This window comes from Saimiri boliviensis, chromosome 17 (genome assembly GCF_048565385.1).
Source record: "Saimiri boliviensis isolate mSaiBol1 chromosome 17, mSaiBol1.pri, whole genome shotgun sequence".
Taxonomy (NCBI): Eukaryota; Metazoa; Chordata; class Mammalia; order Primates; family Cebidae; genus Saimiri; species Saimiri boliviensis.
In genome coordinates this window covers 34,339,755-34,366,305 of record NC_133465.1, presented here as the reverse complement: position 1 = coordinate 34,366,305, position 26,551 = coordinate 34,339,755, and the positions used below count along the sequence as shown (strand labels likewise).

Here is a 26,551-nt window from a genome sequence, read left to right as displayed (position 1 = left end):
ACTAATCTAGCCTGGAGCAGGCCCAGTCAGGGTGCTCCTTGTCTATAGGGGTACAGCGAAAGGCATTTAGCCAAATGGTCAGCCAGTTTCACTATTGAGCACACATTATTAGAGGCAGAGTAGAAAGGGGGTGCCCCAAACAGGCGCAGGGTTTAGGGATAGCAGCCTGTGGGGAATATCAGTGCCTTCATTCTTATGGGGAGCCCCCAGGTGGGGAGTGACGCAACGGTCAGAGCAGGGTGCTGTCAACCAGGAAGGCCTTCCTGGTAGAAGGTGCCTCAAGTCCTCAGGCCCCAGAAACCTCCGGCTTCCTAGCTTTCTGGCCTTGGGCAAATTACTTCCATGTTTTGGCTCTGTGGCTCTCCTTTCTGTAAAATAGGTTGTGGTAATGCCTACCTGGGAGAGTGCTGTGACTTAAGACTTGTAAGGGGTTTGGAACAGAGCCAGGCCATAGCATGCTTTATCGGAGTGACAGATCTTTTCACCACTGTCATCATCGCCATCATTCTTAGCATTATTTCACTGAGCAAATATGGAGTGAGTAGGTAAGGAGGTTCTCAGCAGATTGTAAGGCAATAAAATGCAAGCGTGCAGGACCTGGGCAGGACTGGGTCCTGAGTGTACCGGACAGGGATGGAGATGATGAGGTGAGCACGCTCAGTGCTTCTGGGGACAGTCCTAGGAGAGGGGGTGGTGCACCTCCCAAAGCAGGAGGAGCCCAGAGATGTGATTTTCTAGGTCCTGGAAAAGCTGAGTCCCCTTCACCTGACTCATCCTTTAGCAAGGTTTCAAAAAAGTCCACTTCTAAGAGCAAAGCCTAGTGAGGTCTCGGGCCTGCTACCCTTCAGGCAAGGCATACCTGGGGGATGGACTCAGAACAGGGGGTTCTGGGGAGGGAAGGGCAGGAGGGTAAGAAGGGAGGAGAGTCCTGAGCTGTCCTCTCGGTCTCGGGCTGCAGTGCTATGACCAGCCCATCCATGGAGGCCAGCCCCAGGCTAAGGTTGGCTTCTGGACCCTGCCACCTGGCAGGGGGCCCAGTGATTGGGCTCACCACCCCCCCCCCCACCCACCCCAGCTGCTCCTCCTCAGCCCTGAAGACAGCTCGGTCGGGAACCAGTCCAAAAGTGGTGGGTGTATGTGTGTGTGGGGAGGGGGGCGGGGAATGTGGGTGGAATTAACTAGGCTTCTGTATTCACGATCCTATTTGTAGCATCGTTCTCACTCGTAAGCTAATTTTAGCCATCCATTCTGCTTCTGTTGCCATTTATAAAATGAGAATGTCAAATGCAATATTAAACAAGCGGGATGAAGGCAAAAAAGGAAATGCCAGAGAGGCATTTAATAAATGAATCTGGTGTTTACGTGGGAGAGGGAGAGATCCTGCCCCCCACGCAGCACACACGCAAGCCCGTGCACATGCTGTTTGTGTACAGGCTGCGTTAATGAGAGCAGAGTGATTAGTGTGTTGGGGGAGGCCGGCCGGTTTGGTGGTAAATGTTTGTTGCTCTTTAGGCAGAAGTAATTTGGCCTGCAGGGAGTGGCCTCCCAGTTGCCTGAGTGGTTCACTTGCCCTTCATCTGTCCTCTGACGATGCCAGTGTAGGCAGGGCCAGGGAGGGCAGTGGTCTGTCCCCTCAGTGTCTGGGCACCCAGCGCCTCTGGGCTTTTCTGAACCTGCTGCTGCCATTGTCCCCCAAACCACCCCCAGGGCGCAGGGTCATGAGAGGGGAGCATGGAGACCACTAGAAGGGGCTGCTCCCCCTTCTCTTCTGCCTCTTCCCGGAGCGGAAAAGGCAGGGCATGAACAGTCTGCGCCCTTGTGCAGCTGCAGAGACCAAGCCCAGAGCAGTGTGTCTCTTGCCTGGACTCTTGCCAATTTCTCTGCTGGTTTCACTCTAGTTTCCCCTGGGCCTGGGAGTTCTGTTCCTGGTTCTTCCTTTGCCCCCCTCTTTCGGCTGCTCTGCCTTGAGAAGCGGGCTCAAGCCGTACCTTTTATTTTATTTTCTCCTTCTTTTAAATGAATGTAGTTAGGCCCTGTACAGGGCCTGTGGCCCATCCCACCATGCTTTGGGGTGAGCACTCCCCCCAGGCTTGGGGCGGAACCTGAGCACCTGCTGGAGACTGAGGTTTCTTTCCACTTTGAAATGCCCTTGTAGCTTCCCGGAAGTGGAAAGGAGGACAGCTGCTGCTGCCACCATCAGCTTTTTCCCCAAATAGTGTGGCCTGGGAAGCTCTCTTTGCACATCCTGCTGATGAAAGCAGGGAGATGGGCCCTACCTGGCCGGCAGGTGCGGGAGGGCTCAGGAGAAAGGCAGTGACTGCGTGCTAGGAGTCTGCTGTGCTGGGGAGGCTGCCGCTTCCTCTCTTCCCCTTCACTCCCCAGTCTGGGATTTAAGTGAACACAGATGTGAACTGACTTCATCACCTTCAAAGGCACTCACCTAGGCTCCTTGTGGAGAGGGCAAGGTGTGACTCAGCCAACTTTATCCAGTGCAAGCACTTTATAGGATTAGCTCCGAGAGCCCTGTGGAGTAGGCACTTCTGTCACTGTTTCAGACATGAGAAAATCGAGGTGCAAAGAAGTTAGTCAGCTGGTCTCCGCTCAGAGAACCAGCAAGTGAATCAGAGATTTAAAGCCCAGAGCCTTAGCTGTAGGCTAGAGTGCTGTATAACAGACTAGGCCCCCACTCTCAGATCTGGGTGGGGTGGGGGGGCTGCAGTTATTGGGGTGCATCTCAGGTTATACTGGGGACCAGCTCCTCTCTACCCATTGCTCAGATTCTGAAGACCTCTGAGGGAAGCGCCGTATCTCAGCCACATTCATTTCCCTGTCCACACCCACCCCTGCTTGGTAAATAGTAGGTGCTTCATGTTTCTTTTTGGTTTATGACCGATTTCATTTTACCCTCACTGATTGTAATAAAACACTAAGCAGAGGAAACAGTGGATGAAATTAATTCTGAAAGTGATGAGGAGATCAACTGTGGAAGCTAGAATCGGGAATGGCTTTGTGAACTAGACCCAAACAGGCCTTGAGGGCTGGGTGGAGGGCATGGGGAAGGGCTGTGCCATGAGAGCTGGCAGCCAGAGACCCAGAGGAGGGAGCAGGGGTTTTGAAGCTGGGGGTCCACGATGGAATTCTGGCTGTGCTTTGCGACCATCCATGGGGAAGTCATGCCTCAGAGCCTCCGTGTCCTTTTCTGCTGTAACTAGGAGCCTGGTAAGGCCATCACACGGAGGAAATGAGGCTCTATCCAGTGAGGGAGTTGACAGCCGTGGGCATTCTCTGAGGGCTTCGGTGTGCCAGGCGCTGTGCTTTATATCATGCTGTTCTGTGTATGTTGTGTAATATATGAACATCACACATGCACGAGGTTGTTGTGACTGTGCCTGGCATACGGATAGCACTCAGTACAGTGCGTGCCTTCCTCCCCAGAGTAACCCTGCTGAGGCAAGATTATAAATCCAATAGGTGCTTCAATGCCTTTTGCAAACAGATCTGGGCCATTTATAACACGCATATGCCCTTGAAGGTAGACGTTCCTGCTGCCTGCCTTCCCCACCGAAGCTGGCAGCTCCATTTCCGTTTGCACAGTAGCCCTTCCTCTGTAGACTGCATATGTGGGTCCCACATCCACGAGGACCTTTTCTGCAATAGAACAAGAAAAGTTATGTACAAGTATGTCCTCTGGTGCTTGACCACACGCTGGTCCCTGTCCACAAGGACGGTGCCTGATGATGATGTTTGGGGAAGGGAGGGGGAGGGTCTCTTCCACTCACTTTGCAGTATCCCCAGTGACCAGCTGGGAAGCCTCTCTGTGTTAGGCCATTCTTGCATTCCTATAAAGAAATACCTGAGACTGGGCCATTTATTTTAAAAGGAGGTTTAGTTGGCTTACAGTTGGGCAGGTTATACAGGCATGGTGCCAACATCGCTGGGCTTCTGGGGAGGCCTCAGGGAGCTTTTACTCGTGGTGGAAGGCAAAGTAGGAGCAGGCACGTCACATGGTGAAAGCAGGTGCAAGCGCGCAAGAGAGTGCGGGCGGTGCCTCACACTTACTGACAACTCTGAGTAAGAGCTCACTCATCACCAGGCAGATGGCCCAAGCCATTCGTTAGGGATCCACCCCCATGATCCAGACACTTCCCACCAGGCCCCGCCTCCAACACCGGGGAGTACATTTCAACATGAGATTTGGGTGGAGACAAATATCCAAACCATATGACTATCTGAGTTTGCAGAGGGCAAAAGGGCTTGTACCAGGGAGGGAAAAGGGCTGCAGAGCGGTTAGGGATCCTTCCCCTGCCTGATTCAAGGGCCAGGGCTTCCCGGCACAGCTGCCAGCATTTCCAGGGGTGCAATTGCTGCCTCACCAATTCCGCCCCTCCCCCCTACCAAATGGCTTCTTAAGGCCTTGCCCTCACCAGGCCACACACTCACGCTAGTCAGGAATTCCTCCTGCCTCTGACCCTGGGCAAGAAGAGCAACTGGATGGCATTGAAACCCTGGAGTGGATGTTAGAACTGAGTAGAGGTGACCTGGCTGGCTGAAGGTCACACAGGGAGTGATGCTGGCACGCCCATCTCAAGAGGGAGCTGCCCGAGGAGAGCCCAGGCCCTGCGTTTCCCTCCCCGGGCCACTCCGCCTCCCCTCGGCGGGTTCCACCCGGCCCCGCCTTGTTCCGTCATAGCCTCTTTCTTCAACTCCTTCAATAGCGCGCTCAGCAGTGCCGGCTTCCTGAGTGTGCGACCTGAGGCGTCGCTTGGCCCTGCCCTCAGAAGGGTCCCACTGCTGGTCTAATGCTCTGCTCTTTGTTGCCATCTTACAAATCCTAGTAATTGTTGGACAAAGGGCCCTTCGTGGTCATTTTGCTGTGGGCGCTGTTTGCCCTGTAGTGGGTCCTGCTCGTGAGGCTGACTCAGGGCCAGGTGCTGTGCCCAGTAGGAGAGTTGGACTCTGATCAGGGGGCTGGCTTTGTGTTTTATCTTCCTTGCTTTATAAGTTCCTTGAGGGTAGGTCTCCCCAAATCTTGGGCATGAACCTGCAAGAGCCTTACAGAGTGTCCTGCTTTGTGTGGGGTCTCCAGAAAGGCTTGTGATTGGCAGAGGGGGCAAGACAGCAGTATCTAGAAAGAAGAAAGGCTGTGGCCACTGAATGGCAGCGGAGCGCTGTGTGTGACATGCGGTCTCTGGAGGTGGGGCTCACCCCTCCTGCCTCAGTGCAAGATCTGTGTAGCTGTCAGGCTCTAGGCAAGACACGTGACACCTGAGCAGCCTCTCCGCTCCTCCTCACCATCTCCCTGGGCAGGGCTCCGGGCCTGATGGTCAGCGTGGAGCTTCGGAGAAACAGTGTTGGCGTGGAACCCACCAGAACCTGGCTGGGAAGGAGGTCAAGCCGATCAGAGGCAAGACCAGGCCAGGCCTCTGTGTCTGTTAGGAAGCGCCATAGGAGGACAGGTACCCACCCTAGAAGCTGCAGGATGTCCTCCTCAGCCCTCTCCTCCGCCTATCCCCTTCCCCTTCTGTCAGCCAGACAGATGGTCAAGGTTGATACCTGAGCACCGGGGAACTTTATCCACTGGAATAGGCCTCTCCCTCTGGAGGGCTAACCGGCCTCAGACACGACCTGTTCGGAGTAGAACTGAAGCTGCAAACAGTGGCCTCTTCAGGCCAAATAGGCTTTCCTTGTCCTGGACGGCGCATCAAGGCCACAGGTCCAGGGTTTGGATTTCCTCCTGGGCACCAAGGCCACCTGCTGACTGGGTTCTTTTGTACAGAGACCAGGGAAAAACAAAAGCCTTCTCACTTCCCAAAGCTTGGTGTACTCCTCAGACTGGCAGCCACCATCCCCGAAGACATCGGGGCAGTGAGCTTACCTTTCAAGGGCTTGGGATCCATTCAGTAGGAATGGCTACTCATAGTAGCTGCAGGGAAGCCGTTCTTGCAGAAACTACAGCATCTCCGGGTTGTAAGCATTCCCTGCTAGGGAAAGGGCGAATCGCAGGGCCACAGCACCCCCTCTCCGGGCTTGGTCTGTGGCTATAGGCAGGTCGGGATTAACATCCTAGCCCTGCACGCAGATGCTGGTCTGCGCCACGGGGAAGGTGTCTGAGTCTGAGCCTCAGTTTCCTGCTCCGTAGGATGGATGTAGAGATAAAAAGGACCTTATCGGGTCCACTGACAAAACAAGCATATGGAAGGTAAAGTATTGTATTCACTAAACGTCCTGAGACTGATAACTGGGCTGTGACTACATAAGAAAATGCCCTCTTATTTAGGAAATGCATACCATCCTGTATGTAACTTACTCTCAAATGGAAATAAAATTCCTACATATAGATATAAGGGCTCAGGAGTGTGTGCTAATGATAAGGCAAAAGTAGCAAAATGTAAAGGATACTGTCCTTGCAACTTTTCTATAAATTTGAAATGATTCCTAAGTAAGGAGTTAGAAACAGCAAACTTTCAAGGCCGGGTGTGGTGGCTTAAGCCTATAATCCCAGTACTTTGGGAGGCCAAGGCGGGTGGATCACCTGAAGTTGGGAGTTCAAGACCAGCCTGGCCAACATGGAGAAACCCAGTCTCTACTGAAAATACGAAAACTTAGCCGGGTGTGGTGGCACATGTCTGTAATTCTAGCTTCTTGGGAGGCTGAAGCAGGAGAATCGCTGGAACCCGGGAGGCGGAGGTTGCAGTGACCTGAGATCACACAATTGCACTCCAGCCTGGGCAACAAGAGCAAAACTCCATCTAAAAAAAAAAAAAAAACAGCAAATTTCCTTGCTGAGTTGCTGTGGATGCTGATGGAAGGAGGCACCCAGCCCAGTGGGGAACAGGGAGGAGAGTGTTAGTGACGCAGGGACCATGCTGCCCTCAGGCCTTTGTTGAGTTCTCTAAAGGAACATGCTATTGCCCTAGGCGTCCAGGGGTTAAAGAGGGATCCTAGGTCATTATTCTGAACCGATTACCATGGAGACTATGAGGAAGCCACACCCTCTCTTTTAAAGCCAGTTTGCCTGACAAAGCAGCATATTGGGAAAAGAAACTTTCAAATCAAGTCCCATTGACTCTGTTGGGGGTGTTGAGAGTGCTTTTGTGGCATTGCCAGCTCTGCACCTTGAAAACGGAGACCTGGTCTTTCTGGTGTGAACAGGTGGTCATCAGTGGCCTCTGAGGCTTCTTACAGGGGCTCAGTCAGGTGGAGCATCTTGCTGCGTCTCTTGCTCTTGAATAGACCGCTCTGGTTTGTTGCTATTTGAAGCAGTAGCAGTAGCAGCCACTGTGGGCAGCCACGGATGCAGGAGACTCAGGGACAGACTGGGAAGGGCCCTTCCTCAAGGGAAGGTCTTAGGAGGTGGGGCCAAAACACCTGCAGCAAGAGCCCTGGTCCCATCGGCACCATACTTGTTTTGTTTTAGAGGAGCATGGGGAGCCAGGCAGGCCCCTCTGGGCTGCAGGAAGGGAGCCCTCGTGCCCCGCCCTCTGCCCTGTGGTGAGAGCAGCCCTAGGGGCCCACTGCTCCAAGGACCCAGCCAGCCAAGAGCTAGAGTGTGAGGAACGCCTCCTGCTGCCCTGTCAGCTCCCTGCCCTTCACTGACCTCTTGGTCTCCAAAGATGATCCCTAGAGTCCCCTCCCATGCGGACTCAAGGCTGGCCCAGTGTCACCAGGAGAATGTGTGGGAAGGAACACTGTGAGTCCCCACGCTAGTTTAGAAGAAGCCTGGCAGCTTCCACCTGAGTCTCTTGGAATGCTCGTGCTTGGGACACTTCCTCTTGGGACCCAGCCGCCATATTGTGACAAGACCAGGCACCATGGAGAGCCATGGTGGACGCCCCATCAGCAGACCCCGGCCGAACCAGCGTGGCTGCCTGCCATGTGAGCGAGGAACCACCTTGGGCCTCCAGCCTCATTGAGGCCTCCTCTGTCTTCAGCCCCAGCCACCATCTGACCACAGTGCCATGCGACCACCAGCAAGAGCCCAGCTGAGCCAGTCACCCCACGGAACCCTGAGGAAGGATGACTGAATTGTTGCTCAAAGCCACTAAGTTTGGGGACAGTGTGTGGCTCAGCAGTAGATACCTGGAACAGACTGTGTGGCCAGGTAGCCTAAGTACATGACTAGAACCGAGAAGATAGACCAGTTTCTTAACCTGTTTGTGTTCCGACTGCAACCCGGGTTGTTCATGCCAAGCTCTCTGGCTTGCACAGGGCCTGGGGGAAGACAGCCGGGGAAGGTGACCCAGTGAGGGCCAACTCAAGAGGCTCGGGAGGTTGACAGGTGCAGAAGTGGTGAGGGGCAAGTTGATGTGTGAGTACTTGCATTAATCTTAGGAGAACAAGACAGTCAGAGCCTCTTCATTTTCAATACAGTGAGAGCTCTCAGAGAGGTAGGGGCTTTTCTTATTTATCTTCGGGTCCCCAAAGCCTAGCACTTGCCTGCCATGTTGAGTTCCTGCGCAGCAGAATCATTGAATTAAGTGGCTGAGTCTCAGGGGGTGGGGAGGGCGTGGGGGGGAGTTGGACAGGCTTTCAGGGCCTGAGAAGTCTTTCAAGAGACCTTCAGGGCAGGCTGGCCAGGTTCCCTGCTGTTAACTGTTAACTGCTGCCTTCCCTGTCTTCAGATGCCCAGGACAGTCCGGGGTCCCCCAGAGAGTGTGTGTGCCATGGCCCCTGGCCTTAGGGAACACTCACCATTAACCCAGCAGGTGGTTGACATTCAAACAGTCATTGCTGCCCAAACCACCACCAGCAAAGACAGAGCAGAATTAAACGGACCTGTCAGCCCTGTTCAGTGAGAGGAAGAGTAGGTGGGTTTGTTTAAAACACTCCCATTACAGTCAGTTAACCTTTATGTTCCCTAAATGAAAATTGTATAAACCTGAGATTTCCGTTGATCAGGTTGCCTAGGAACAGGCAGCAGGTTTTCATAAGACAATGCAGTAGATTGTCACCGATAGGGCTATTAGGAAGTGAGCTGGTTAGCGGCATTATTCTCCTTGCTGGTGTTGGCTTTGGATAATTATCTGTCTGCCTGTGGGAGACACGCCCATCTTCCCAGGCTCAGGGCAGGTTCATGCAAATGAAATTTCTCAATCTGCTCCTCTGGAGCTCTTGAAGCCAGATTTCACGTCTGGGCTTAGGAAGCAAACCTAAAAGACCCAGTTTGGATGAGTTTGTTGTTTTTAATCACCTTCCCCCCCTCTATTTGCAAATACAATATTCTAATAGCCCTATCAGTGACAGTCTATCGCATTATCTTATGAAAACTTGCTCCTGGCTGGGCATGGCAGCTCATGCCTGTATTCTCAGCACTTTGGGAGGCTGAGGTGGGCAGATCACCTGAGGTCAGGAGTTTGAGACCAGCCTGACTAACATGGAGAAACCCCATCTCTACTAAAAATACAAAAAAATTAGCTGTGCGTGGTGGCTTATGCCTTTAATCCTAGCTACTTGGGAGGCCGAGGCAGGAGAATCACTTGAACCCAGGAGACGGAGGTTGCAGTGAGCCAAGATTGCCCCATTGTACTCCAACCTGGGCAACAAGAGCAAAACTCTGTCTCAAAAAAAAGAAAAAAAAAAAAAAGGAAAGAAAAGAAAACCTGCTCCCTGTTTCTTAGCAGAAAGCTGGGAAAATAAATAGCAAAATGCACAATGAAAATTAAAAAAACAAAGTCATTCTAAGACACTTTAGTAAGTCTTTTCAGCATTTTTCCCTATGTGATATACACACTTGCTTGTTTTTCAGAAAGTCAGTGTCCTTTGCTTTTTTCCTTCTTGCAGTTAGAGTGGCCAGTTGTCCTGCTTTGCCTGGGACTGGGTGTTTCCCAGCACCAGTGTGTAATTATTATCAACACACTTTTTCATAGCTGCATAGCATTCAATCAGTGTGGATAAACCAAACTTGGCCAATTCCCTGTTCTTCAATATTTCAGGTGTTTCCTTTTATAGAAAAATTCTAATTCCTTTAGGGCAAATTCCTAGAGGTAAGATTACTAGGTGTATGTATAAAGTTATGGCTTTTGATATAGTGTCAGGTTGCCCTCCAGAAACATACATGCCAGTTTCCACCCCTCTGCACCATACCCTTAGAAACTCCTACATCAAACAATGCTTTCACCACTGTCAATCTGTGGGCAAAAAATACGCTTCATCTTGGGGAATGTGTTCTTCTTTCGCCGTCTGTGAATTGTCTACTCATGTCTTTTACCCATGTCTCTTTTGGGGTGCTCGTCTCTTTTAATCTCTAGAACTCTTTGTATTGAGCATATCAGCTATGAATGTTGAACCATTTTGTCCATTTTTAAGGCATTCGTGGTTATCATTCTTGAAAGAGCAAGAGTGATACCTGTTACCTGGTGTCTTTGAAGAAAGGGGACTTATATCCTAGGCCATTAAAGCTCCGCCTAACCTTGAGCACTAAAATGTTTTTGGATTGAAGTGTTTGGGGTGAGAGTATCTCCAAAATGGATAACCCATAAAGGTCTCTTTTTATTTTTATTTTGTTTATTTTTTAAGACAGAGTCTTGCTCTGTCACCCAAGCTGGAGTGCGGTGGCACAATCTCAGCTCACTACAACCTCCACCTTCTGGGTTCAAGCCATTCTCCTGCCTCAGTTTCCCAAGTAGCTGAGATTATAGGAGCGTGCCACCATGCCTGGCTAATTTTTTTGTATTTTTAGTAGAGACAGTTTTGCCATGATGACCAGGCTGCTCTCGAACTCCTGAACTCAAGCAATCTGCCTGCCTCAGCCTCCCAAAGTGCTGGGATTACAAGCATGAGCTGAGCCACTGCGTCCAGCCTAGAGGTCCCTTTTTAAACAATGTATCTTGCACACAATTTAACTTGTTTCTTGATATCTCAGGCACACAGTGAACAACTGTAATTTTCTGTGTTACAGTGATACCTCAGCAGCTGTCTAACTATGTAGAGTTTTTGCTCCTATACCATATGGCTCAGACTGCTCTTTAAATAAGATACCTGATTCTTGTCCTTTCTCCATCACTATCAGGCTGTCATGCCGTTTCTTTTGACTGTTAAAAGTATCCGTGCCTTCCCCTGCAACATCCCATCTTCCTGAGCATTGGGACTGATTACTAACTAACAATGCTTGTTAAATTTCTTCGTAAACAAAAAGCAAGTAAGTGCTAATAAGCACAGACCTAAGGCGCTCTGGTAAAACAGTGAAGGGGCTTCCACGGACCACAGTTGTACTTATTCCCTGAGGTTTGTATTTTGTATAGTTCAGGTTATTAAATAAGTGACCTCTGAGTATACAAGCAGATTAGCATGAAGAAATTTTAGAGTCAGAAGGGAAACAGAAAGGGGAGATTAGCACGCACTTGAAAATGTAGCTGCAAAATGAGAAACTAGTAATCCAGATGAACAGAATCAGTATTTAATCTTATTACTTCCCTCAGGAGCTTGGTGGTGGTGTAGGTTTTGTGGAAATGTGGCATTGCTGACCTAGAAATTCTAAAGATCTGGTTTGTAGGCCTGCACCTGTTGGGAAGGGCATTCATTCAGCATGTTACACAGAATTATTTTTTTCTTTTAGACAGGATCTGGCTGTGTCACCTAGGCTGGAGTGCAGTGGTGTGATCATGGCTCACTGCAGCCTTGACCTCCCAGGCTCAGGTGATCCCCCTACCTCAGCCTTCCAGGTAGCTGGGACTATAGGTGTGCGCCACCACACCGCCTAGTTTTTTGTAGTTTTTTAGTAAAGATGGGTTTCTCACCGTGTTCCCCAGGCTGGCCTCGAACTCCTGGGCTCAAGCTGATTCACCTGCCTCCACCTTCCAAAGTGCTGAGATTACAGACATGATCCCCCTGCCCGGTCAACGCAAGACTTCTGATTCTCTGTTTTCTCATCTATGAACTGCATTGAAGGCTAAGCGGCCCGTCTCTTTAATAAGAGTTAGAATCAGACGCCCTGGCATGAAGAGTCGCTGGTCCGAAAGAACGTCAGGGGCATTTGTAAAAGTGTAAAGGACTGAAAAATCCTGAGGGATTATTATTATTGCTGTGATTGTTATTATTCACAGACGCACCCAACAACCACTGTCTGCCTCCTTATCTGTCATGCTTTCTGCACGCGAGTCAGCCTGAGCTTCACTGTGTGTGTATCTTCGGCTTACGTCGTCCTTGACGCCCCTCCAGAACCCAATTTCATCCTTGTAGTTTTTTCCGAAGCAGGATTCGCACAAGTGGCGTGTTTTCTTAAGTATTTATTTTGCGGGCCATTTACTCGGCACGGCTATTTTGACAGTGGGTAAGGAGCAAGGCTAAAAATAACTTAGCTCGTAACCAGATCGGTTCTGCATTTGACATTTACGTGGAATTCATTTGCATCTCATTTGTTCGACTTTCTGTTTAACAGGTAGAATGTAAGAAAGCTCAGCCGAAAGAAGTCATGTTCCCACCTGGGACAAGAGGCCGGGCCCGGGGACTGCCTTACACCATGGACGCGTTCATGCTTGGCATGGGGATGCTAGGTGAGTCTGGACAGGACCACAGGTCACCGTGGACTGGGAGGGCTGTGGAAGTCTCTACTCTCGGTTGGGTCATCTACCAGTGGGACAAATTGCTTCACCTGTCTAAGCCTCAGTTTCCCCTCCAAGACAGTTGTGATGATTATGTGTATGCGCATGCATGTGTGTATTTATAATCTTGCCCCATGCCTGGCTTATAGGATATGTTATACTGTTATCGCTCTTTTCTCAAAAGAAGGAAAAGTCCCCCTCTCTCTGCCTCAGCCCTCTTGTCTGAGTGGGAGTTCTTAAGATGTAAGGACTTCTGGCTGGCTTAACTTGTGTGGGCTAAGGCTACATTTTGTAAAACTTGGGAGAGGAGGGACGTGGTAAGGTGGTAAGGGTGGGCGATAATCCTGTCTATTTAAATGATTAACATTTTTCTCTTGGGATATCAAAATTTGCATTTAAATGGATGTTTTAAATAGCCTGTTTTACTCTTTATTTGCAAAAAAAAAAAAAAAAAAAGTGATGAAAGACAAAGTGTGTTTGTTCTGACTAAAAATGATTTCTCCTGGCTTTTAGAGAAATTGAGTTGCATATTATGCCCCTTTCCTTAAAGGTATCTCTGTCCGTCCTGCATAGATAATTGAAAATCTTACCGCTTAAATGGCATGAAAGATGGAGAAAGCAGTGGAGATGCGTAATGGTGTAGGTCGTAACAATAATTAGAAATTTAAAGGCGAGAGAACGATATTTTAGTGCAAGTTATTGTGTGTCAGGAAAATGCTAATTAAATTGGATAAATGGTAGTTAATGGTAAAATTCCATTCAGGCACATGAGCTGTCTAGTGTTAATGGGTTTTCATTTGGTTTGGCTAAGAGTCCCTCTTCTATATTGTTTGATAAGCCCTTTCTGTATTTTCAGATTTGCTGCTGTTTAAATCACTTCTGGCTTAATTTTAAATTTATAAAACATTTTTGTGGCCTGACAAAGAATTGTATCTACTTGTCTGAGGAAATAACAAGGGCAGGTAAAGCTATTTTGAGGAACTTTATGAAATAGAAAAAGATGCCAGGAGAATATGAAAAATGGCCGTGCTGTTAATTCTCAAATGGATTTTTTAGGCTTAACAGAGTTTAAAGTAAAATCCTATTGTAATTTTTAAAAATTGGCCAGATGTTTCTAAAACTTACCCGTGGAAGAAGAAACAAGTGAGAATAAATGAGAAAATGTCTTTAAAAAGATAAATGAGAAAAGACCAACTGTCAGAATGTAACACAAAGCTACAGTAACTAAAACAGTATGGTATATGGGAACGTACCAGTCGATAGAAAAAAGGTAGAGTCTAAACTAAATATATCTATGTTTAAGAGTGTGATTTTAAAAATCAGTGATAATTATTTCCTGGTTGACTGCAAGATAATTACTTAGGGCTTCGTTTAACAAATAATTTTTACTTGATCTTTATGCTTTGTATCAAAAGAAACTTCAAATAGGTAGTTTTAAATGGTGAAATCAAACCTGAAAGATGGAGAGTTGAACTGGTTGTGGTGGTGCCCCAACTTAGCCTGCAATCCCAGTGACTCAGGAGACTGAAGCAGGAGGATCGCTTGAGGCCAGGAGTTTATGAGCCAGCCTAGGCCACATAGTGAGATCCCATCTCTACAAAAAATAATAAATATTAGGGTGGGTATGGTGGCTCACACCTGTAATCCCAGCACTTTGGGAGGCCGAGGCAGATGGATCACCTGAGGTCAGGAGTTCAAGACCAGCCTGGGCAACATGGTTGAAACCCCGTCTCTACTAAAAATACAAAAATCAACTGGGTGCTGCAGCACATTCCCATAATCCCAGCCACTTGGGAGGCTGAGGCAGGAGAATTCTTGAACCCGGGAGGCAGAAGTTGCCGTGTACCAAGATTGCAGCACTGCACTGCAGCCTGGGCAACAGAGTGAGACTCCGCCTCAAAAAAGTAATATAATAATAATAAGCATTAGTGGGGTTTGGTGGCACACACCTGTGGCCCCAGCTACTCAGAAAGCTGACGCAGGAGGAAAGCTTGAGCCCAGGAACTCTGGGCTGTGCAGGTTGGGTATCCCCACTAAATTCGGCATCAGTATGGTGACCTCCTGGGAGTGGCGGAACATCAGGTTGCCTAAGGAGGGGTAAACAGGACCAGGATGGAAATGAAGCGGCATAAAACTCCATGCTGATTATAATGGGATCATGCCTGTGGGGACCCACTGCACTACAGATGGAGCAGCATAGTGAGACCTGTGTCTGAAAAAATATAAGAAAGAGTTGGGGGCCAGGCACAGTGGCTCATGCCTGTAATCCTAGCACTCTGGGAGGCCGAGGCAGGAGGATTGCCCTTGCCCAGGAGTTTGAGTTTTCATTTGGTTTGTCTGAGAGTCCCACTTTTATATTGTTTGATAAGCCCTTTCTACGTTTTCAGATTTGCTGCTGTTTAAGTCACTTCAGAGCAACATGGTGAGACCCTGTCGCTTTAAAAAAAAAAAAAAAAAGAAGCAAAATGAAAATTAAATAAGAAAGAGTCGAGCCTATTATCACCACCTGCTGGGTTTTAGAGCCTTGAATTTGAAATGAGCACAAAGGCCCTATGGTATAAAATGGAATCCACTTTAGGATCCAGATCCTCAGGAAATTTCCCACCTTTCTGAGTCTAACTTGGTACCCTTTGCATGCTAGGAAGAAGGAACTGGTTTTCATCTGGGAGAAGCAGAGGTGTGGAGCGGAGCCAGCTCAGCTCCTGTCGGTTGACAGAGAGCAAAGTGTGCTCAGCCTCCCAGACTCCGACAAAGGCTCAGGCCCACATCTCCATAATGACGCAAGCTTGGGTCCCTGAACAGAAGGGTCCCTAATGTTTTATCATGAGAACCCAGGTCGGGAGCCAGGGCAAGAGGCATGGGTCAAGAGCACCTGCTGCATGCCCGGCCCGGGACTAGCCTTGGGACACTGTGCTTCACAAGGAGATGTGGTTCCTGCCCTCAGCAAGCTTGTGGTTCATACAGAGAGCCCCACACATAACAGCGCATTGCACAGATGCCCAGTGATCATCATGGAGTCTGGGGGTAGTTGGAGAGCACATCGTGGGGCGTGAAAGCCTGTCTGAGGAGTCAGGGAAGCGGCATTTCAGCAGAGATGAGAAGGATGAGTAAGCCGAGCCTTCCATTTGGAAGAAATGGGCTTGGAACTCGAGGACGCTACTATGAGACCTTGAGAGCCAACCGGCCTGGCCACGTGTGTGGGGGAAGGTGGGGAGAGGCAGGCGGAGGGGCTCCAGGGTTGGCTTTGCCTGCAGCTGGCGGGCAGACCCCAGTGGCCCCTTCCCGAGGGCACCTCCTGAGGTGGTAGGAGACAGGACAGGTCCCTGTGCTTGTCTGGACACCATCTGAAGGGCGCTGCTCACTGGGGGATGGAGTTATGATGCCTGCCAGGAGCTTATTCATCTGCCCAGCTCTTCTGCCATCTACTCACACTTGAAGTTATGACTTCCCCAAGCCACAGTCAAGAAGGAGCTGTTAGGGAAAGAGATCGTTGCAGTTAAGAGCCTATCGTTCTTGAGTTATAACCTCCCCAGCCCCACCCTGCTGCTGAAGGCCTTTGCCTTTTGCCTGCTGTAGCTGTGGTTGTGCCTAAGCCTAGGCCCTATCACCCCAGGTCACAGAGGCACTAGTCCTCCTCCACCCAAGTAGAGAACCCTTTGGATGGAATGGATGGGGTCAGCCCTAGCCAGAGCAGGCCTCCGCTAAGGGAGGCTGTGTGGTCCAGAGGCAAGAGCTTGGGACCTTGGAATCAGCAGACCTGGACTCTTCACCCTATCAGCTGTGTGATGTGGGGCAAATGGGTTAGCCTCTCTGTGCTTTATCCCACCCATGGGGTAATAATCTTACTTCGTGGGGTTGTTGGAGGATCAATGAAACTGTATCTTCCCTGGCAAATGCCATATTTAATCTAATCTGAGATGCCATGGCTAGTAAGATGGACGTTTATGTATTCTTCAGAGAGAAAAAATATGCTGTTAAACTGCATAATGCTTTTTTATCACATTGGCTGCAAGATAGATCCCACTTTCAGAGAAGTTAGAGTGTGGAGAAGATGTGTGTCTTCAAATCAACAAGGTCTCATGGTATGTTCGCAAGCTGGGAGTTGTTATTAACAAGGCACTAGAAAGCCCTACCAACTGGAGTTACCACCGTGGCTGAGAACCTAGCTAGACCCACAGATGCGACGTGCGCTGTGGCAGCTGCAGCCTCTTCCTCCTTGTGGACTCCCAGCCCAAGGAGTTTGGATTATTCTTGAATAGCCACCTTCTGACAAAGATCTGTGTGCTGGATTCCAGGCCTCATCAACCCTGGGCCCTCCTGAATTTCCCAGTGACTGTGGTGAGGCCATCTATATGCACTGAGCAATGTGTCCTAAGAGGTCCCAAAACGTGTCCGCCAGTCAGGAATCAGCTCAGCCAGAGGTCCAGGCAGAGGGATGAATCAGAGACAGTGTCACATGAATGAGCTCCCAGTCTCATACCCTGGGAGCCCGGTTGCCTCCGCAGCCAACACAGAGCCTCCTTGTGAACCTTCTGTAATGTACCCACCGGGAACTCCCTGGACTGCCCTCCATTCTGCCCATTGGCGCAGCTTGTCCCCCGGGTCTATGGACTCTCTAAGCGAGGAGGCTGCCGTTTGCTGTGCTGTGATGGAAGCCCTTGACTCTGTCATCAAAGACTGTTTCTCTTTCTTCTTGCTTCTTCCCTCTAAAGTGGTAGTGTGGCATTAGGCAGAGCTGAATCTTTTGATAGGATGGCCTGACATGACCCCATCACTCACATGGGTCGCCAACTCCACCGAGCTCTATGCCTGCATATTAGTCCTGGAAGCACTGCCATCCTCACCAACAGCAATTTGGCTGATGAACTTGACTCATGCAGAAAAACATTTTCTTCAAGTTAACGAATCAAAGGAATTAAATGAGCTTTCAGTGATTTTTAAACTTTTATTATTGAAAGAGTGGAAAAATAAATAGCCCTTCTAGGGATTTTTTTAGTAGCAAGACTATAAACCATTAAAACATTAAAATTCATTCATTCAACACATATGTATTAAATGAGTACCTACTGAGTGCCAGGCACTGTTCTAGGTGCTGAAAATGCAGCCGAAAACAAAATCTCTGATTTCAGGGAGCTGACATTGTAGTGAGGGGTCTGAGACAACCAGCACTCTGATCTATAGATGACTTGGACACTGTGGAACTAATCTTTAAATATCCTTTACGCTTTTCTGGGTGGTCTCTTCAGAGGGAGGCTGATAAGCGTATAATTGCACAGTTATTCTGTCTTTGTCTCTGTTGATATGGCTGCAGACATCCTTGGGGAAGATCTACACCTGTTTTGGTTTTAGGTTTTATAGCATTTGACAGAATCACAGAATAATCGACTGGATGGGAACTCCTTAAAAGGAATGCAGAAGAGAAGAAGAGGGGCTATCCTTAGGCCAGGTCTCCCATCTTTGAGCAGCACAAAACAGAGTCACCTGAGACCTTTAGAAAAGGTCTTTTGCAGGCCAGCGCAGTGGCTCATGCCTATAATCCTAGCACTTTGGGAGGCTGAGGTGGGCACAAAAATTAGCCGGGCATAGTGGTACACACCTGTCATCCAAGCTACTCAGGAGGCTGAGGCAGGAGAATGTCTTGAACCTAGGAGGCAGAGGTTGCAGTGAGCCAAGACCCTGCCACTACACTCCAGCCTGGGTGACAGAGCAAGACTCCGTCTCAAAAACAAACAAAAAACCAGAAAAGGTCTTTTGCAGCCCCTCAGACTTTGAGGCACTGCCTCACAGCACCAAGCAATGCCCACAGTTATCCAACTCAATGTGATAGAATCTCTCTCATTTTTCTTAATGAAGGTGAACTTAATAAAAGCAAATACATGGCCGGGCTCGGTGGCTCATGCCTGTAATCCCAGCACTTTGGGAGGCCAAGGCAGGCAGATCACCTGAGGTCAGGAGTTCGAGACCAGCCTGACCAACATGGAGAAATCCTGTCTCTACTAAAAATACAAAGTTAGCCGGGCGTGGTGGTGCATGCCTGTAATCCCAGCTACTTGGGAGGCTGAGGCAGGAGAATCGCTTGAACCCCGGAGGCAGAGGTTGTGGTGAGCCAAGATCGCACCATGGCATTCTAGCCTGGGCAACAAGAGCGACACTTTGACTCAACAACAACAAAAAGCAAACACATGATGATTGTTGATGTATTTGATTTCTCTGAGCCCTCTCTGCCTTCAACTGCATAATCCCACTGCCTTTTAACTCTCTTGGTCTCATTGGGCACATGCTGTTTATTTAACATGCTGATGGATGTGTTAGAGAAATAGCGCATTGCTGAGCCCTTAAAAGAAAAGCTTCCCCCTGGCAGGCCCAGAAATGGAGAGATGCTGATGATCAGCCAAAGCATGCTAGCCAAAAGCATTCTGAGGCAGAGTTGTACCAAGAAGCTGCTGTGAAATCCTGAATCAGTGTTCCCTGACATGAAGCCCCTCTGAAATGCAGGCAAAAAATAAGTAAAGGATCCTTGAGAACAGGAACTAGGAAGCTATAATCTGCTGGTGTTCACTAACAGATCAAAAGATTGGAGATTGGCTGGAACTGAAAATCACACATCTAGACTCGGTGTCAATTGGGATCTGGTTTTCCCAAAACTACCTGTTTAGGTTCTTCTCCAGGAAGTGTTCCTTTGTTTAGCCACTTCCTGGTGGACAGAGGAAACCCAGAATTCAGCTCTTAATTGTCCCCTGAGAGCAGAGCGGTCCAATCGAACTTCCTGTGAGGGAGGGAAGGTCCTGTCTGCACTGGCCGCTATGGTAGCCACTAGCCACCTGTGCCCGGTACGTGCTGAGCACTTGAGTTGTGGCATTTGTGACTGAGGAACTGAAGCTTTCATTTTAGATACTTTTAATTACATATAATTTAAATTGGACAGCACAGGGGTGGAGAAGCCCCTGCAACTCAGCGTGATTGTGGGGCAGAGCATCTTTGTAGACTTTGGCCTTCACATCCTTGCCTAGGAAGGACTCCTGGTACTTGGTGCTTAGTCTGTTTGCAGACCTCACGGAGCCGATGCGGTGCCCCAGGCAGTGCTCTAAACATCACGCAGCAAATGTGTCATGCTCCGGCAGCTCCCTGGATAAACAGCCCTGTCTCTTTTCTCTTTCACGTCTGGGGCCTGGTGGGAGCCGTTTTCTGTGACTCTGAGTAGCTGAGCAACAGAGCCCAGGAGAGGATGAGTCATGGACTCATCTAGAAGGGAAATGTCCCTAGGGTTGTAGCAGAGATCTAGAACTAGAACTGCAGTTTTGAGAACTTTGTCAGCATCCTCGAAATGGAGCCTCGAAATGAGCTCACTGGCAAATCCAAATTCTATTGTTGATTTCTGTGTCTTGCTTCTACAATGGAAAGCCGATCTGCAAGAGAGGTGGTCACTCTGGCAGAAGCCTTGTGTTTTTTTTGTTTGTTTGTTTTTTTGACTTTAGTGACAAGAGATAATTACTGTGGGATTGATCAGGTGTCCAGAGTATTGGAGCAAATAAATTGTGCAGTGGCCAGTGTGGGATGGGCCCAGCTGCTAATGGAAGTGGTGGCTGGGTCATCCCGCCGTAATGTGGCTTGATGGAGCGTCTGCACGGGTCTGCTGTAATGTGCTATTGATATGCAGCCAGCCAATTTCCCCCATGTGGCTGGGGCTGTGAACCGTTCGAGCAGAGCTGGGCTGCACAGCAGTAAATGAAGAGGAAAATTGAAGTAATGTTGTATTATAAATTTATGATTTCATCTGCCTGACCTAGAGGATGTTCGGCGATGGGGGGTGGAGATAAGATTCCCCCGCTCTGGCAGATGCTGAATTCTCATCTTTGTGGTTTGGGAGACCGTAGTATTGATGTGTCCAGGAAGAGTGGGCTGAGACCCAAAGCTGGGGTGAACTTGACCACGCTCTTCATCTTTTTTGTTGAAGCCTCGTCGGGGTGCCGGGAAGAGAGCAGATATAATTGCATTGTATTGGTGGCCTCGGTGCAGGGAGAGACTGGCTCTTCTACCACTTCCCACCCTCCCTGAGGGAAGGGGACACATGGGCTTATGCTTTTGCTGTCAGATTAACACTAAAATATTTAAGACCCCCAGCTCTGAGGTTAGAAGCAAAGGAGCCATTTTCATCAGGAAAGCCCCCAGGCAGCCATGACTTGGCTGTTTGCATGTAATCTGTTTATCAATATTGTTGAAATAAGGGTATAGGAAATCTAGTACAAAATCCGACTTGATGGCAGGTGATCAATTGGGAGGAGAATTGAACTCCCCAGCCATGAAATAAATACAAAGGAAGGAGCCAGTGTGCGTGTGTCCACTTAAGGCATCTGCACCCTGGCCTTTGCCATTCTTCCTTCTTCCCCATCGGGTTCCTGAGCTCAGCATCCCACTGGCTCCTGCACTCACGGCTCACAGGCAGTGCACAGCTGCTGGGTCCTTCTGCTTCGCTTGGGCAGACTTCTGCCCATGAGTCACCAAGCGTTGGGAAATAAGCACACGGGAAGGACCAGGTGGCAAGATCCTGTGGAGGTAGGGTCAGTTCCATGGGCCACTGAATGAGTGGTGACCGCACACTTGGGAAGGCTCTGGCAGAAGCAAGGGAGTGGAGCCACAGCTGGTCTCATTTGAGAATTTGGGCACATCACTATTGCAAGGGACCTGCAAGGCTTTCTACAGGTGACAAGACTTGGGCTCCGGGAGAAAAAGGAAGACTCCTGTCTTTTTTTTTTTTTTTTTTTTTTTTTAGAGATGGAGTCTCGCTCTGTCACCAAGCTGGAGTGCGGTGGCACAATCTCAGCTTACTGTAACCTCTGCCTCCTGGGTTCAAGCGATTCCCCTGCCTCAGCCTCCCAAGTAGCTGGGACTACAGGCGCGTGCCACCACGCCCGGCTAATTTTTTGTATTTTAGTAGAGTCGGGGTTTCACCATGGTCAGGATGGTCTCGATCTTCTGACCTCGTGATCCACACACCTTGGCCTCCCAAAGTGCTGGGATTACAGGTGTGAGCCACCGCGCCCAGCCAGGAAGACTCCTACCTTAAGTCAGGTTGCTGTCACAGAATGCCATAGACGAGTGGCTTACGAACAGCAAGCATTTATTTCTTACAGTTCTGGAGGCTGGGAAGTAAAGATCAAGGTGCTGGCAGATTCCATGTGTGGTAAGGGAAGGGCCCACTTCCTCATAGCTGGCACCTTCTAACTGTGTCCCCACGTGTTGGAAGGGGAGAGGATCTCTCTGTGGCCTCTTCGTTAAGGGCATATTCATAAGGGCTCCACCTGATGACCTCATCACACGCCAAAGGCCCCACCTCCTAAGGTCATCACCTTGTGGGTTAGGATTTCAACATAGGAATTTAGGGGAACACAAACGTCAAATCCTAACAAACCCCCCCACCACCAGGGCATGGTCCTGGGCCAGAGGCAGGACTGGAACCCAGGTCTCCTGATTGCAGACCTGTGAGTTTCTGCTCTAGGTCTGATGGCAGATCCACGGATACTAGACAGAGGCTACAGCACCAACATCCACCAGGAAGTGAGGGACGGTGGGGCCCAGCTCCAAGACACAAAGGCTCTGAGTAGGCAGCAGGATGACAAGCAAGCTCTGACTCGTGGTGCCGAGTGCAGGGAGAAGGGAATTTAGTAAGTGACCCTCTTCCATTGGCCCTCACTTTGCAGGGTCAGAAAGTGGTCAGTGTGATGTGTGAGAAGCCTTTGAGCCAGTGGGTGATGAGACCACAGAGCTGTGTGCAGGGATGTTTCTAAAGGGGTTGTGTAGAAGGACAGAGACACGTGTGGAAAGTGTCACTGTCGCCATCCTTGCTAGAGAGCCTGGAGGCTGTCATAAGTCCACCCATCAAAGTAATTGCCAGTGTTTTGATAACAAGCCACAGAAACAACCCCGGCTGCTGTAAGCAGCAAAGGAGATTATCAGAAGGAGCTTGGGCAGTGCTGGAGAATCAACAGGATGGCTGGAGAACAGGACTCAGAAAACAGGCAGGAACTGGGGGAGCTGGGCGGTCAGAGCCCTAGCCCTAGCCAAGGTGACAACCCGGGAATAGCCTGGTCAGGGGGCCACTGTTGCCAACACTGGATGCTGGGTTCTGCTGCTGACACCAGAATGAATTCTGAACCAGTCACTCCTCCTCTGCCTTTCCAGCGCCAGAGGCAGATCCCTAGGAAGGCTGCCACCTAGCCCGCAACCCCAGGAAGAGGAGGAGGGAGGCCTTATCAGCTTCTGTGTTGGAGCGGGGGCCCTCTGCAAGACTCACACGCAGGGAGAGGGTCAGGGGCTGGGCAGCCAAAAAAATGACCCCAGACATTGACCTCTAAGGTCAAAGCAAAAGTCATGCTTTTGGTGGTGGTTGGGTGGCCGTGGTGGCATCTTACGAGCATGAATGTGCCGAGGTTACAAATATACGGAGTGGAAGGAGGCAAAGTGAGCCTGGCCCATGTGGCCTTCATTGTAGCCTGAATCAGGCAGGGATGTGAAGAACGAAGTGGGCTGAGCAGCCACAGTGACTCCCTGAGAGCTGGATGACAGCCCACATCACTGGGGGTTAGTGACAGATCTGAGATGGTCACACCAGCACCTGGACTTTCCAGCTGAGTTTCCTGTGAGCCCAGTGGCCAACCCAGTGGCAGTTTCCACAAGCGTCTTCCGGTGAACCACTCACCTGCTAGGTTATCTGCTGAGACAGGGGTCTGAAAACAATACATCTGCTGTGAAATGCCCATCTAGTCCCGCGGCAAGGGGCTCCTGACTTTCAGCTACACTTTGTGGTATGCACACCCAGCCCCTCACCGTTCTCCAAAGATCCTGGCATCTCCCATGTAATGGGAGGTCTAGCATTCTCCAGAGACCCAGCGTGAGCCCTGAGTTTGGCCACTAAACTGTGACTCCTGAGATCCCATGATCTGTCTGGTACTGGCCCTGTTGTCCACTGCCTCAGGAGGAGGCATCACAAGGACTTTAATCTCCTACTGTCAATAGTATTAAGGTAAAGTACATGCAGGGTAAGCTCTCCAAATGTCAGAGCCCGGCGCAAGCCTTGTGTTTGGTGCGGATGCGTGGCATTTACTCTGAAGGTTCAGGAAAGTACATGGGCTTTGCGGGGTCTGGCCGCCCAAATGTGGGTTAATTAGCAACAGCTGACAGCGGCGCCCCTGGCCACAGGAGAGAGGTGACCCAGGCCCTGATAAAAGTCCTCATGGGAGACAAATTATTCTGCGAAGGAAAATAACTCAGGCTCTTCCTCAGTACCACCCTCCATGAGATTTTACCCCAGACCTGAGGCAGGACTGTGCTAACAGGACTCTGATCTTTCTCTTTGTGTTCAAGGGTACCCCAACTTCGTGGCGACCTATGGCCGTGGCTACCCCGGATTTGCTCCTAGCTATGGCTATCAGTTCCCAGGTAAGTGGCTTGCTCTGCCAGGGCTTTGGAAGCGTAAGAGGTGGGCTGCATTTGGCGGGAGGTGAGAGAACCCCTAGAATGCATTTCATACGTACATTCATTTGAAAAGGACTTAAATGTGATGAATTTCAAATCCACTGAAGTTCAAGGCCAGGATGCAGCTCGGAGTTTCTAATTAACGCAAGTATAATACTTCACTGGTGCTGGGTATTTAAGAGTGGCAACTTTTAAAAGAAAAGCAGGAGAACTGAGGCAGGAGGCCTCCCTCTGCTCACCTCCTTTTTCTGAAGCCTCTTCCGGCTTTTTTCTCACTGGGGACTGACCTCTAGGCACAGGGCTCTCTTTCACCCTCTACCCCACCTTGCCTGCCTCCCCGCTCCCCGTGTCCACCTGCACGATGTCTGATGTCTCCTCGCCCTTCCTTTTCCTCCATTCCTCCTCCAGCCTGGTTCCGACTGCTGTGGCTTCGGTGTCCTTCTGGGGTGTGTCGAGATCGTGCTGCTGGGGTTTGGGGCTGCCGTCCATCCTGGGTGGGCTGTTTAGATTCTCCTTTCCCTCTGCGTGGGTATCAAGACTCAAGGCAGAGCCCACAGTGATGCCTGCCACACGCTGGGGCTGCTCCAGCTCCAGATAGCTGCCAGGCCTGGGACCCCACCCGGGAGAAATAGTAAGGGGACGCACGGTCTTGTAGGGATGGGGGAGGGACAATGGGGGAAGCAGTGTTTCACGGGGCGTGCTTTTCCCCAGCCTTTCTCAAACCTAGAGTACAGAGAAAAATAGATTGGGGTGTTTGGGGGTGTCCATGTGCAAAGGACAGCCAGGGTTCCAGAGGAGGTGTTAGGGACAGTCTTGTCCTCTGTGGGTTCTCTGCTGAGGCAGTTGGCTCATGGGGAGCTGGGCTGCAGGCAGAGTTTCACCCCTGCTTGGTCATCATGCCTAGACCTGGAGGCCTGGGAGTGTCAGGTCTGAGATGAGTTAAGAAGCAAAGGAAGCGAAGACGTGTCACGGGAGGATGGCACTCTGACACCGACAGGCGGGCAGAGTCAGGGCTCGGTCTGGTCTTTGTCTCAGACCAAGCATCTGGACAGGAAAGGTTGGGGAGAGGTCAGGAGGCATTTGGGGGCACTTAGAGCTGTGTCCTAGGGCAGACAGATCCCTCAACTAGAGGTGGAAGCCCCAAGCTCTTGTCCTGGCTCTGACACCAACCGGCCAAGTGGCCATGGGCAGGTCACTCAACTTCTCGGGCCTTACTTCTCTCTTCTGGAAAAGGGGGTCTGGGGTCTGTGCTTCTCTCCGATTGTGTGGGTCAGAGGGTGCGGGGAAGGAGGGCCCAGTAGCAGAAGTCCTAGATGGAGGAGTTTGAGTGCAGGGGGCTCTCCGACCAGGGTCCCCAGGGCTGGGGTGGTTCCCCATCTGGGAGCGGGCTCAGCAAGGCTCTTTGGCCTGCACTAAGGGGCCATCCTCAAGTATGCGCCCAGCAGCAGCTGCTTCAGGATGGACACAAGCTCCTGGACCCAAAGGAAGGAAGGGCACGTGCACCAGAAGGACCGTCACAAGAGAGGCCAGCGCACCAGCCACTGTCATTAGGCTTTCTCGTTTCCAGGTGGAGACTCCCCCACCCCCCAGGCACAGGCACAGAGAGGTAGAAAGTCCTTCTGAAGGGGTCACAGTACGCAAGGGGCAGGACCTGCATTTGGACCAGGCGGTCTGGGCCTTAACTGCCACCCTCCCCCATCTCCCTAGTGTCCATTTGTCTGGTACAATAATACTAGCCACGTGTAGCTACTGAAACTTACATTTAAATTAAAGTTGGCTGGGCATGGTGGCTCATGCCTATAATCCCAGCACTTTGGGAGGCTGAGGCAGGAGGATCACTTGAGGTCAGGAATTCGAGACCTGCCTGGCCAACATGGTGAAACCCGTCTCTACTAAAAATACAAAAATGAGCGTGGCATGGTAGTGGGTGTCTGTAATCCCAGCTACTCAGGAGGCTGAGGCAAAAGAATCACTTGAACGCAGGAGGCAGAGGTTGCAGTGAGCTGAGATTGCACCACTGTACTCCAGCCTGGGTGACAGAGTGAGACTCCATCCCCCCCACCAAAAAACAACAAGTAAAAAGAAAATTTCGGTCCCTTTAGAAACACTGGCCACATTGCAATGACTCAGTAGCCATGTGTGGCAAGTGGCTGTTGCCATGTTTCCACCACCGCAGAAAGTTCTTATGGGCTGGTGGTGTTCTAACACATAAAGGAAGAGGAGCGTTGTGGGGGGGGGGGGGGCGGCGCGTGCATGGTCCACACACTTACACGCATGCGTACCACTCCTCCCCAGAGGGACCCGTGGGGTCAGCGTCCCTGTGCTTCATTCTCTGCCTTTCCTACTCAGCCCAGAAGCTGGTGGCAGTTTCTAGGGGAGCTTTTCCTCTCACTTCCTCCCCTGGCTTCCTCTCCAGGGGTCGACAGGCACGAAGGTCCGTGTCTCTCGTCTGTGTGAGTGCAGCAGTGATCTGTGCACTTAGCCTGCACAACACGCTTCCCTCCAGAATCGGGCTGCCCCTTAGTGCGATGCTAGTCCCA

General features: G+C 50.3%; 1 protein-coding gene across 10 annotated transcripts in view; it reads left to right on the top strand.

Annotated features, from left to right (window-relative positions):
- Positions 1 to 26,551, top strand: part of MSI2 (musashi RNA binding protein 2) — a 433,350-nt gene that overhangs the window by 351,289 nt on the left and 55,510 nt on the right. For all 10 annotated transcript variants that reach the window (XM_039475923.2, XM_074388538.1, XM_074388537.1 and 7 more), the window contains exons 9-10: positions 12,377 to 12,491; positions 23,901 to 23,975. In XM_039475923.2, coding sequence (XP_039331857.1) covers positions 12,377 to 12,491; positions 23,901 to 23,975 — 190 coding nt within the window. The remainder of the gene's footprint in view (positions 1 to 12,376; positions 12,492 to 23,900; positions 23,976 to 26,551) is intronic.